Below are 14,492 nucleotides of genomic sequence, written 5' to 3' on the forward strand. Positions count from 1 at the left end.
TTTTCATAGAAAAGCTTATTCTTGTGATATCTGTTTCAATTTGTCTTTTTAATTGTCTATTTCCTTTGTTTAGATATTCATGAAAATAGAGAAAATAAAAACAAAATTGATGACTTCCATTTGTTACGAATCTTTTAAAACAACTGTGATAAATATTCAGGGAGGGAGGGGATTTTGTGTATCATTTGGGATATATTCAATTCATCAGCCATTGTCTTATCCCTTACTATCCCTGTTAATATTGCCAAAAAAAATAAGTTTTGGTAAATAAGGCGAATTCAAAACCATAAAAATTTCAAGAGTCAAATTATTTGTTAAAATCAGGGTTAAGTAGCTGCAAATTTTTAGGGTGAACAGTTTTATTTAATTATAAGAAAGATGTAGCATGTTGAAAAAGTGCGCCGGGTTGCGGCTGCTTGTTGTTTGATTGTTTTGAAATACAACTACATATTGTTTCTATAATTTATATATTATTACTTGGATGTTGCACCAGAATTTCATGTACTCTGATAAATTGATGCTTGCAGCCAGCTAACGATATCACCCCATAAATTCCCTTCGCCACATCCCTTCCCCTCCTACTGAATGACGAACTGACCAATAAATGAGGTCCATATTAGCAAGCTAATAGACGATAAAGTTTTGTAAATATATCCACATATATTCAATAACCATTGCTGCAATAGAATATTTGGCATGCAGTTGCTATTAGATTAGTTTTTTTAATGGCTTCTGCTTTGATTTACCTATTTCATTTCAATTAAACATTTTGTTTCATACCCTTCTTTAAAAAAAGTCAATCTATTGGATGAATTAAGAAATAAAAGCATAATTTACAATTCTGGAGTTAAACCTGACCAATAAGCATCTAAAATTAGTTTGACTGTATAACTTAATATCTCTACTTAGTTTTTATTTATTGATTTGCTTCGCTACTAATGCACTTTTTCATCCTTATTCAATCCTTTAAAATAATTCGATTTCAGATTATTTGTGCATATAATGTGATTATTTTTATTAAAATATTCAAGAAGAAAAATATTTTAAAAATTGAGTTTAAAAATGTTTGTGATTGAAGAAATTTGTGTGAAGTGGGAAAATAGAAAATAGATTTATTCAACAATGTTAAGAGAATGAGAAAAGTCAGGTAAAAAAGAGATTTCAGTATGGCTTTGAAACCGATTAATATCCACAGGATTAGAACCGATTCCCAGTCATACTGAAAAATCATGTATAGCATCGAATTACAGTCCCGTGTATGTCCCGAAAGATCTCGTAAAAAGCTTGACCGAATCCTGCATAATTATTAGTGCAGATTATTAATTGTCTTTAAACAATTTTAGGCTTTTGGTCGAAGGAAGAAACATCCCCCGAAGACTTGAAACCCTTTTTTTAAACATTTTTTGGGGACTCACTTGTTAACTTTTATTCTAATAAAAGAGAGAAAAGTTTAATATACTATTTCTAAAATCCCCAAGGAGTCTAGCTCTTTTGTTTTAAGAGAGATCAAGTAATACACATATTCATACAAATCTAGATATTAATATTGTTAGGAGATAAATTTATATTATGGATCTAATGCAGTTCATTGAAGGCTGCTAGCTGCCAAACGGCTGCACCAGTGCACATACCGTGTTAGGCCTTCTTTTGTTGGTTAAAATATTGTGCGATCATAATCAATACGTTCTACCGTTTTGCCGACAAAAGAAGGCCCACAAATAATTAATTCAGCCGCTTGGCAGCTAACAGCTTTTTTAATTAATAGTAGTTTATAATAAGATATTTGAATATGTTGTTAAAACAAAAAGTTGAATGAATATATGACAGGAGAAAAATTGTCGTCAAATTTAGGTTGCTAACATGAACATCATTTATTGGTCAGAGGGTTTATCCTGTAGAAGTGGAGAGGAGATGGGGTAAAGGGGGTGGATGGGGGATTGTTATTTTAGCAAGCTACCAGTTTCACTTTATTAGAATGCCTAATAATCTGGTGTAAGATTCAAGTAATAATAAATTCATTTATGGTAAATATATGTATATTCGCGTCAGAATCTCTTAATTTAATTTCATAGCACAAAGTACTTTGTTTCGTTTTTTCAAATAAGTACCTAAGTTTTGAAGAACACACATTGCGGGATAAAAAAGCAATATTGCCCTCTTTCCTTAAACAAACTTTTCTATGTTTATAGCATCCCTCCCCCCTCCCTTATGATGAAAAATTACACATACATAAATATAATAAAAAAGGAAAATATGTTAGAATTAAGAGAAAAAATATTGTTTGCTTCTCTGTCTCGTATATTTCTATTAATGTCATTCTTTATGGATAACCAATCAATCTTTATATTTGTTACTCTATGTATTCATGTATGTTCATTAGTTGCACCATATTCACACATTTTTGTTATAAATTGTTCCTAATGCTGCTATGTCAGGTACGTGATATAAATAGTTAGAGTAGAGTGAATGCCTAGGGCCATAAACAGGCGCAACTCATTACCATGCACAGTTAAGACTTCTCAGACAAATGTCGTGCAATCAAAAGGGAATGGTGCTCTGGACTCTTTAGATGACCATTTAAAAATCGAAGGAGAATCCAGCTAATACGATGTAAGGTTGTGTTATCTCGTTTTGTATATATAGTTATAAAAATCTACAAAATTCTTACTGAAATAACCTAAAACTAACATTTGGGTTAAATAGTAAATACATCTAAAAAGGTTTTGCTTTCTATCAATGTGCCTAGCGAGCATAAAAAACCTTCCCCCTTGTTTTTGAAAAATTGAAAAAAAAGGTGCGGTGAGTTTTTCCCCTTTTTAAACCCCTGCAGGAGCTAACCCTATATTCAATATAACAAACCTAGCCTGACACAAATTAAAGAGAAAACTGCCCACTCCCCCCAATATTTTTATTTAATTTCAAAACAGGAATGAGGGGGTTCCATGCTCAATTAAGCTCTCTGAGGAAAATCGTCAAAAAGTTATAATCATATAAGGAAAGCATTGCTAAATATATACACAATACACATACAGTTTACTTGTGTATAGAGGAAAATTAAAAGATTTTTATCACTATATTAATATTACTGTGCACCTCATATGGTTCTATTACAAAAGGGCAAACAAATTCGCTTCAAAAATTTTAATATGATATATACGGGCAGATGTCTGAATGACTAAAGTAGCCTAAAACCTGCAAAGGGTTGGAAGAAAGCTTTTCTTAATAACTCAATCAGAGCAACTTTAGATATTTCTTATTTTGTATAGATAGATGGTAACAATTTTTCCAGTATGGCTTCGAAGCTGGTTCTGAAAAAGATTTAAAAATTATGTATCGTATCGTATGACAAACAATTTTCTACAAAAAAAATCATAAAATCAATCTCTGTTTTGTTGGTCCGGGTTTCAACCTGGAATTTATCTACTTTCATTTTACCAGCTGAGGAAATCTGTCTACATAAATAATCTGCGACGAATAAATAATCTTTCACACATGTAGAAAATTTTAAAAGAATTACTTATGATTCATTTCAAATTTTGAAAATAATAGCGTGTGATGAATGGCTATTTATCACATCGTATTATAGACAGTTTTCCGTTGTTTGAAAATGAAAGATTATAAGATTAAAACCAGTTTTTTTAGCCCCGATCGGGCGAAGGACCGCCTCAACAAAAATTGGAATTTATTTTATGATTTTTATTTCAATATACGTGGAAAATTAAAATAGCTGTAATACGATGCTGTATATAATTTTTCAGTATTTTTCATGGCTTAGAACCGATTCTAAACCATCGGATTTTAATCGGTTTCGATGCCATACTAGAAACAATTGTTACACGGGCCAAACTGTAATTACTGTTTAATTATTGTTGTGTGTGTTATTTTTACACATTGAACAATAAATGTAATAATTTAGATCCCTAATCAATAAATAGGACCAATAAGAACACAATGAAGAATTGATTGACTATTGACTCTAGGGGCGTGGTGAAGCTTCGGGTACAAGTCCTCTCCACGCCACCTTTGAACATTTAAATTTTAAAATGCAATGTAACGCGCTCAATAGCCTAGGGTATCAACACCCATCAGACATCCAACTCTTTGATTGCAAGACATTGGTCAGTCCCAACTGTGCATGGTAATGAGTTGTGCCTGTTTTAGGCCAAAGCATTCCTCCTACTGGAACTATGTCGTGCATCTGACATAGCAGCATTAGGAACCATTTTCAACGGACCGAGAATCGAACCTATCACCTTCCCGCTAACAAGCGGATGCGTTACGTGTTGAGCCACGGTCGCGGGTTACACACAGTGAAGAAACAATCCAGCCTTTTTATTATCAGAACGTGTGCGCATTTTGGTAATAAAGGGCAGGTAGTTTTGCGTATAATTTAAGGCTCTAAAAGGCGTTGCTACAAAAGACCTGAGCTGGATCTTTAAATCATTTTAGTGGTGAGCCAGATCGGGGTGCGCCGAATTTCAGCCAATCACAGCGCGGCATTTCATAAATTGCTGTGCTCTAAATTACAAAACACTTAATCCTACAAAATTTGAAAATAAAAGTATAAAGCTAGCTTTCGGGAAATTTTATCGTACAAACATTTTCAAGTTAGACGGATTATTGTGTGTAACAGCTCATCTAGGGTTATAAATCTATTCCCAAAACATTATTACATGTATGTATATTACATAATTTGAAGCTAATCTCAGGGATATACAGGGATAAGACAATGGCTGGTGAATTAATGAACATTCCTATAGATCATACACAAAATTACCCATACTGTAGATTACATTTAATGATTGAAACATTTAAACACGCAACTTAATCCCCAAAAATGTTAAGCCAACGAATAAGAAAACGTTATTATAAAACATTGGGGAATATTGTAATAAACAGCCCAATGTCCCCTTCCTACCTGAGCTAATCTACATGCAAATGGTTCTTTTTCCCAGATGCCTAGAGTAATTAGTTGGATCAAGTAGTATTAAATATCCTAGAAATACAATATCGGGTTCTTCTGCCGTCGTTTATAACATATCACAGATATCTTTTACCTGGCATACCGAATAGAGCTTAAAACCTGCCCAGGTACAATTTAAAGCTTGTTTTAAATCAAAAGCATATAAATATACTAGAAAATAGCTTAAATCCATCCCAAGAATAAAATATGAAATAATCTAAAACCATCATAAAGTCAGTAATCATGGAGAGATTAAGCTTCAGACAAAAACCACGAAACTACTCTTTATTAATAGGATATTTGAATTTATTGAAATAATAGATATTGAAATATTGATTATAAACCCGCAGGAATAGTATAATTTGTAATTTATCGGCTTTTTGTTTGATAGGTCACCGCGACAAACTAGAGACTTTAATAATGGTACATAATGCTGCAATGTATGATATCAATAGTAAGACTAGGGGGAGATGTCATGGTCCAAAATCAGGCGCAACTAATAATCATATACATTTAGAACTTTCAGACAAAGAGTTTGTTGTTTGTTGGATGTTACTTGACATGATACCCCGGGTGTTTGGACATTACTCTCGCCCCTACGAGATATTATTTATTTCAAATGTGAACACAGTAATAGTGTCTGACTGATTATGACGTAACAAAAAGAATTAGCCAATGAGAGGCCGTTATTGACCAATGGTAAAATTTATAGTGGCCTCTCATTGGCTAATTTTTTTTGTTACGTCATAATCATAACAAACCACAAACCTAATTAGAGATTAAATTTACCAGCTAAATGATAGTTGGAAATATCTAAAATAGCTATTTTTCACATCGTATTATTGACAGCTTTCCGCGGATAAAAAAAGATTAATTCCAGTTTTGTTAGAACGATTCTCCTTTCTTTAGGTATTGATTTCCTGATTTTTATTTTATTATTCGTAGAAAATTGTCTACTTATAATACGATACGATTTAAGATTTTTCAGTATTTTTAATGACCGGCTCTAATCCAGCGGAAATTAACGAGGTTCAGGGCCATAGGGCCATACTAGAAAAAGATAATAATTTGTCAGCTGTATAACCTTAAGAAATGTACAGTTATTATACCTGGATTATAGGTTTAGTTTCCACATATACATACATCCACCAGCTTTTATTAGCTGTATTACAACATTGGATATATTATACCTGGATTATAGGGTTAATTTTCATATACATACTTCCATTTCCCCCTTTTTTAGATTTTACTGTTATCATAAGTTGTGGAAGTCATATATATGTATGATAAGCCCTATTTAAGTTTCAAAAGTGACTTGGCTCTTATTGCTGCCGGCGCGCGGGGGATATAAAAAGTGCCCACCCCCTTATAAAACCAAAAATTTAAATTCCTTCAAACACAGGCATGTTTCATATCAAAATGTTCGCATTGAAATGCTGATTACAAATCTGAAAACAGTTTTAAAAAATATTGCTCTTAGTTCGAATAAGATCTCATTCAGTACCTAAAAACATCTGATTTAGTCAAAATTGTTCATTTTGGTAAGTTATTTGAAATTCATTTCAGACTGAAACAATATTTTTCAAAACGGTTTTCAGATCTGTAATCAGCATTTCAATGCGGTCATTTTGATATACAACATGCCTGTGTTTGAAGGAATTTCAATTTTTGGTTTTATAGGGGGGTGGGCACATTTTATACCCCCTGCGCGCCCGTTGTTTTTGGATTTAAAAACCTCTTTCAAGTTTCACAGGGTTTTATATTGGCCCAGTAATCCTTGCAAATGTCTACTAATGTGCAATTCCAAAATCGACCCACCCTAGTACATACATCCACCAGCTTTTATTAGCAGTATTATGGATATATTATTCCTGGATTATAGATTTAGTTTTCATAAATACATACATCCACCAGCTTTTATTAGCTGTATTACAACATTGGATATATTATACCTGGATTTTAGGGTTAGTTTTCATATATACATACAGCCCCCAGCTTTTGTTAGCTGTATTACAACATTGGATATAGTATACCTGGATATTTTGAGATATTCTTGCACACCCTAATAGCCCAGCTTGTTAATATAAAAATACCCCCCCCCCTTTTTTTATACCTTTACCCTTTCCCCTCCACATTGACCAATATCTGATGACTATATTAGCAATCTATATTGAGGACAAAAATTCCCCTGTCACAATATCCACATATTCTAGATCCATTATTACAAGATTAGTGGCTTACCCTCATCCTTACCTGATTTTTGGTTAAAAAAGAAAAGTATTTTTTATGGGCCGGTAATTTATTCCGGCTACGTCCCTAGGGGCCTCTAGGGACCCTTGAGGTAAGCGGGGGGGGGGGGTTGACTCAAATCTGTCTGTTGAATTCAACTTCCACTCCGTCCGTCCGTCTGAAGCTTAAGATCTCGGTAACCACTGAACCGATCGGATTCTACTCTTTAGGGAATATACCTACTGATCCTGTGGTGGTTTAAGGCTATTTTCTTGGGGGGTGGGACACCCCCAAAAACCAAAAATTCCCCCCCCCCATTATTTTTTTTTGCTGAAGATTTCCTTGGTCCTTTTTTTTTTGCTGAAGATTTCCCTGGTCCTTTTACAAATTTCGCCTTAATTTTTTTTTGATCAAAAAAGTAATAAAATAATAAAATAAGCCGCTAGTAATAAAATAAGGTAGATAAAGTTGACACAGGTAGGTTCAAAATTTTTATCTTCTTTAATTCTAATAAACATATTAGCAACACTCGGTCCCCTAATGAAATTATATCTGTTTTGTTTATAATTATCGCAGCAATGTAAAGGTTATTATCCTCAAATAAAAGTAACAGGATAATTGTCTGTATTTATGTAAAGCATAAGATCTCGCCAACTGCTGTACTATAAGGTCTTTTGGCTTCAGGTAAGGTAAAGGAGGGTACCTCCAATCTCCCAAAAGAAATCGCCCCTTAAAATAATACCTCCCCCTAATTTTCAAAACCCCTTTTCTTTATAAAACTAAAATGGAAAGTGGAGGGTCGACTTCCCACAAGTGCCCCTGAAAGCTTCTAGGGGCGTAGCTTTATATTTAAAGAAAAAATCTTGCAAGAATTTATAAAAAAAAGTTTGAAGGATGTTGGACAAACAGACATACACATCCTCTAATTCTAAAGTAGTTGGACTGTTAAAACTACTTAATGTCAATAGGAATATATATTTGTAATTGTCTTGTCTGTATAAGACATAAGAAGAGTTCTCACTGTATTAGCTAATGAGATGGATGACTTAGCTAATTGGTAAGTCAAGGAGGGGTGACACTCTGTGCTTCTGGCGTAAAACAATTTGAGTCAAATTTCCCCCCTCCCCCCCCCCCCCTATGAAAAACCATGTGCACGCCACTGATCCAAAGTCATAATCTGTTAAATTAAAATCTTATAGGCTCTATCTTGAAAGATATTAATGTAGACTGAATCGTCAAATGAAATAAAGTAAGATAATAAGGTTAGTTGCAACTTAGAGTTTCTTCGGCTTGTAGCGGCTTTTGCAGCGGCTTTGTTAAGCCTGCGAATAAAAATGCGGTTGCGGCTGTAGCTTAGAGTTCTTTACTCTTCCATAAAACTGCAGAGGAAGTTTTTTTTAGTGTCTATAAAAATTACGTCATACTGGCCTACCATTGGCCAATTAAAATGTATACTGGTCTGCCATTGGTAAATTAGTCTGTGTATTAGCCTATCATTGGTCATTTGTATTGTATGACATCATTTTTATAGGCACTTTAAAGAGCTTCACTGCAGAGCTGTAACTAAGGCTTTTTGGGTCGTCGCAGGTTAGCAACCTTAGAGTTTGTAAGCTGTGCCGCTGAATGTAGCCGTAGCTGCCGTAACTTAATTTTTCAGATTACGGTTTACACCAAAATAAATGAAAACTGTTGATTTTTTGTTATTGTTTCAACTTTTTAAAGAAAATAGACCATGGTGAGGGGAAAAGACAAAAAAGTGAGGGAAATCAATTAGACATAAAAGCTTTTGTTGGTGGTATTCAACATAAAATATTACTCCTTTATCTTTTATCAGTGTCACATAAGTAATAAAGAATTACAGGGCTTAGCAACAATCTATTACAAGCAAAGATTGCTTGGCTGTTTTTACATATATCTAAAGATGGTTTAGCTGCGACAAGTAAATGTTTTAGAAATTGCGGCCTTGAGTAAATTTTGGTGGCTGTAGATTTACTAAGAATAGTGCGATAGACTCACAGCTGCATATTATGTCATGAATTTGCAACTGACTATCAAGCAAGGGTGGCAGTGAATTTTCTAAAATTTAAAGGGGAGGGGTCAGGTTGTATGAATTGCGGCGGCTTGAAAACTAAATGCGGTTGCAGTTGCAGAATTGGCTGCCGAGCACTGTAATGAATGAATACTTTTTAATCATAGAAACAAAACGAATTAGCAGGTTTCGTCGTCATTCCCAGTAGCTTTTGATTTAATGTTAGGTTAGGTAAATGTTAATTATTGCCCCGAGGAGTTAGAGCCCCCCACAGCGGCTATAAAATAGGAGAAAAGCTACTGTGAAATTACGACGAAACTTCGTTTCCTTTCTATGATCCATACCTTTAAAAGAAATTGATTTTAAAATTATTGATATCTTTATATTATTATTATAGTCATTCATAGTCATTCAAAGGGATAACATCTCCTCCCTAATGTGCAATTAGTTAATACTAATACTATCCTATAAAAAAGGGGGCGTGGCCATTTAATCTACTTAAATTGTTCATAAAGTGGAGTGAATCAGTGCTTTATATATTTTATTGTTTTGAGCAACTCTGTGTGTTTTAAAAACTAAAAACTCTCCTTGTGACATTTATAAACTTATAATGGATATGAATAGTGAAATTCTATCTTTAAAAAAAGAGATTTTGACTCTTAAGGAGGATTTGAACCAGCGGGAGCAGTATGTCCGCAACTGGTCAGTAAGGATCAATAACCTTACTGTCCCCAGGGAGAGCTTAAAACGCCTCAAAACAGTTGGGGCTTGTATGCTTGAAGCATACACAAGAATCATCAAACCGGTTCTGATGAAAGCCATACCTGATGTTCAAGATCCAGAATGGGGACCTGTCACAGTACCCCCGCTCCACCAGCTACTTGAAAATGCTCATTTCCTGGGAAAGGCCAATAGGTGCAAAGAAAGTAATGTTTTACTACCAAGAACGGTGATTGTGAGGTTTAGATCTCGCTACTGGCGAAACCTTTTTCTAATGAACAAGAGAAAGCACATCCCCTCCCCCACAGAACAAGAAAAAAACCTTAAAATCGACAACTTTTATGTTGCCCCTGACCTGACCAAGATGAACCATGCATGCATAAACTTCACATATAATATATTTTTTACACAAAATATCGAAGATTCTATGATACATGTTAAATATTACATTACTATAAGAGGATGAAGGCAGAGAGGGAGGGGACAATAGGCTGTTTTTTACACTAGTCCCCAAAGTTTTCATTCATTGGCTTAACAACTTTGTGAACTGTAGTGAATTTATAATGGTTGGTTCATTAAGTCGAGTGCCCAAACGTTACAACTTCTAATTTTAATCTATATAAGGGGTAATTTTGTGTATCATTATTTGGGATGTACATGAATCTATCAGCCATTGTTTTATCCCTTTAGATCCCTGTGATGAAGAATAGTATAATATTGTAAATGTGGTGGTTGTGGTGGTAGAAAGCAAAGAATGAACAGAAAAACAATCTGAGTATCTGCCAATAAATCCTACACTTGGCAATCATTAACAAAAAAAGAAATTGCCTTTACAGCTTTCAGGGATCGTAAGGGATACGACAATGGCAATAAATTGAAATACAACACCAATGATGTTAAACAATATTACCCCGTCTGAAGATTCAAATTACTGGTTGAAAAGTTGTTACAGTACTAGTTTGGAATCAACCAATCACAATTCAAATGAAGTAACCAGTATTTTAAGCTTCAAATAAAAGTTGGGTAACAGTACCATTTACAGTCCAATGTTCCCTTCCTCCCTGATGACCTAATAGAAAAGGATTCTATGTTAGGAAATAAATGAATTAATAGATAGTTTTGGAATAAATATATGTTACATGAATAGATTTGTGAATAGATAATTAGTTGAAAGAAGGATAGATTTGTTGTTACTTTACTATAATTTTATTCCAATTATAAAAAGTACTAAGGTTTTTTTTGTCTAAAGATTAAGATTTCAATGAATACTAATCTGATTTATTTTATATGAGAAGCTTCACATAAGTCACGGGATGTTTTTAACGTTAGATTTAATCCTTACGATGGTTTCAGGCTATTTTCATGTCCCCCACCAACCCCTTTGATTACGAAGGGCGCAGTCAATAGTCTTATTGCATAAAGTAATAAGGATTTTTGTCTGTGGCTTAAGATTTAGAAAACTACTAAATCTATTGAGTTCTCCATTTTATAGAAGCTTCACATAGGTCCATGGATGGCTTTGGAATTATTTTTTTTATTTCTAAGTTTAGTTTTAGGCTATTTTACTACTTTCCTTACTCATACAAAAGCTAGGAGCGAAGCCTCGAGTAGAAGTAAGAAATAAATAGATAAATAAATTAAACTGAATTAATTGTTTACTAATAAGTATATTTACTTACGTTTTTATCCATATTAAAAGCAAAGGAATAATAGGAAGCAAAGTACATTTACATTAAAAAGTATGCTTTTATGAATGTTTTATCCTTGTTCTTATCATTTATATTTATATTGTATTGTCTGGAAATAAAAAGAAGAAAAATGTAACATGACAAGATACTCTAGCTATCATACTCTATAATCTGTAGTACTAGCTAGACACTAGGATAATTATATCCATCAGTAGCACAGCAACTATAAGATACTCTAGCTATCATACTCTATAATCTGTAGTACTAGCTAGCTAGACACTAGGATAATTATATTCATCAGTAGCACAGCAACTATAAGATACTCTAGCTATCATACTCTATAATCTGTAGTACTAGCTAGACACTAGGATAATTATATCCATCAGTAGCACAGCAACTATAAGATACTCTAGCTATAATACTCTATAATCTGTAGTACTAGCTAGACACTAGGATAATTATATTCATCAGTAGCACAGCAACTATAAGATACTCTAGCTATCATACTCTATAATCTGTAGTACTAGCTAGACACTAGGATAATTATATCCATCAGTAGCACAGCAACTATAAGATACTCTAGCTATCATACTCTATAATCTGTAGTACTAGCTAGACACTAGGATAATTATATCCATCAGTAGCACAGCAACTATAAGATACTCTAGCTATCATACTCTATAATCTGTAGTACTAGCTAGCTAGACACTAGAATAATTATATTCATCAGTAGCACAGCAACTATAAGATACTCTAGCTGTCATACTCTATAATCTGTAGTACTAGCTAGACACTAGGATAATTATATCCATCAGTAGCACAGCAACTATAAGATACTCTAGCTATCATACTCTATAATCTGTAGTACTAGCTAGCTAGACACTAGGATAATTATATCCATCAGTAGCACAGCAACTATAAGATACTCTAGCTGTCATACTCTATAATCTGTAGTACTAGCTAGACACTAGGATAATTATATCCATCAGTAGCACAGCAACTATATGATACTCTAGCTATAATACTCTATAATCTGTAGTACTAGCTAGCTAGACACTAGGATAATTATATTCATCAGTAGCACAGCAACTATAAGATACTCTAGCTATAATACTCTATAATCTGTAGTACTAGCTAGACACTAGGATAATTAAAGGGTGAGCAAAAAAAAATGCGTAGATTTTTAAAATTTAAATTGCGCGGCTTGTGTTAATAGTAGAAAAATGTTACGCATACCAATAGAACCGCTAAGAAGTCTATTTTTTGGAAATATAAGAACGATTCCTCTGCTACGTATAGTTAGGGAGCTACGTGTTTAAATGTCCCAACTGGCTTAAAACTTGACTTGCGAGTATATTAGTTAATATTAGACAATAATTCTTGCAAAAAGACGTGCGTACATTTTTAAAATTTAAATTGTGCGGCTTGTGTTAATGGTAGAAAAATGTTACGCATACCGTAAGAACTGCTATGAACTGTATTTTTTGGAAATATAAGAACGGTTCCTGTGCTACAAATAATCTAGGAGCTAGGTGATAAAATGTCCCAAAATTTACTCGCAAGTCAAGTTTTAAGTCAGTTAGGACAATTTAACATGTAGCTCCCTTACTATACGTAGCAGAGGAATCGTTCTTATATTTCCAAAAAATAGACTTCTTATCGGTTCTAATGGTATGCGTAACATTTTTCTACTATTAACACAAGCCGCGCAATTTGAATTTTAAAAGTCTACGCATTTTTTTTTGCTCACCCTTTATATTCATCAGTAGCACAGCAACTATAAGATACTCTAGCTATCATACTCTATAATCTGTAGTACTAGCTAGACACTAGGATAATTGTATTCATCAGTAGCACAGCAACTATAAGATACTCTAGCTATCATACTCTATAATCTGTAGTACTAGCTAGCTAGACACTAGGATAATTATATCCATCAGTAGCACAGCAACTATATGATACTCTAGCTATAATACTCTATAATCTGTAGTACTAGCTAGCTAGACACTAGGATAATTATATTCATCAGTAGCACAGCAACTATAAGATACTCTAGCTATCATACTCTATAATCTGTAGTACTAGCTAGACACTAGGATAATTATATCCATCAGTAGCACAGCAACTATAAGATACTCTAGCTATCATACTCTATAATCTGTAGTACTAGCTAGAAACTAGGATAATTATATTCATCAGTAGCACAGCAACTATAAGATACTCTAGCTATCATACTCTATAATCTGTAGTACTAGCTAGACACTGGGATAATTATATTCATCAGTAGCACAGCAACTATAAGATACTCTAGCTATCATACTCTATAATCTGTAGTACTAGCTAGCTAGACACTAGGATAATTATATCCATCAGTAGCACAGCAACTATAAGATACTCTAGCTATAATACTCTATAATCTGTAGTACTAGCTAGACACTAGGATAATTATATCCATCAGTAGCACAGCAACTATAAGATACTCTAGCTATCATACTCTATAATCTTTAGTACTAGCTAGACACTAGGATAATTATATCCATCAGTAACACAGCAACTATAAGATACTCTAGCTATCATACTCTATAATCTGTAGTACTAGCTAGACACTAGGATAATTATATCCATCAGTAGCACAGCAACTATAAGATACTCTAGCTGTCATACTCTATAATCTGTAGTACTAGCTAGACACTAGGATAATTATATCCATCAGTAGCACAGCAACTATAAGATACTCTAGCTATCATACTCTATAATCTGTAGTACTAGCTAGCTAGACACTAGGATAATTATATCCATCAGTAGCACAGCAACTATATGATACTCTAGCTATAATACTCTATAATCTGTAGTACTAGCTAGA

General features: G+C 33.6%; 1 protein-coding gene across 1 annotated transcript in view; it reads left to right on the forward strand.

Moving 5' to 3' along the window:
- The first annotated feature begins 984 nt into the window (after positions 1 to 984).
- LOC145318269 (uncharacterized) overlaps positions 985 to 14,492 on the forward strand; it is a 29,037-nt gene continuing 15,529 nt past the window's right edge. Inside the window, exon 1 of the mRNA XM_080159587.1 lies at positions 985 to 1,147. Within this exon, the coding sequence (XP_080015713.1) occupies positions 1,134 to 1,147 (14 nt within the window). The 5' untranslated portion in view covers positions 985 to 1,133. The remainder of the gene's footprint in view (positions 1,148 to 14,492) is intronic.

This window comes from Acartia tonsa, chromosome 4 (assembly GCF_053477335.1).
Source record: "Acartia tonsa isolate MP-2025a chromosome 4, ASM5347733v1, whole genome shotgun sequence".
Lineage (NCBI taxonomy): Eukaryota > Metazoa > Arthropoda > Copepoda > Calanoida > Acartiidae > Acartia > Acartia tonsa.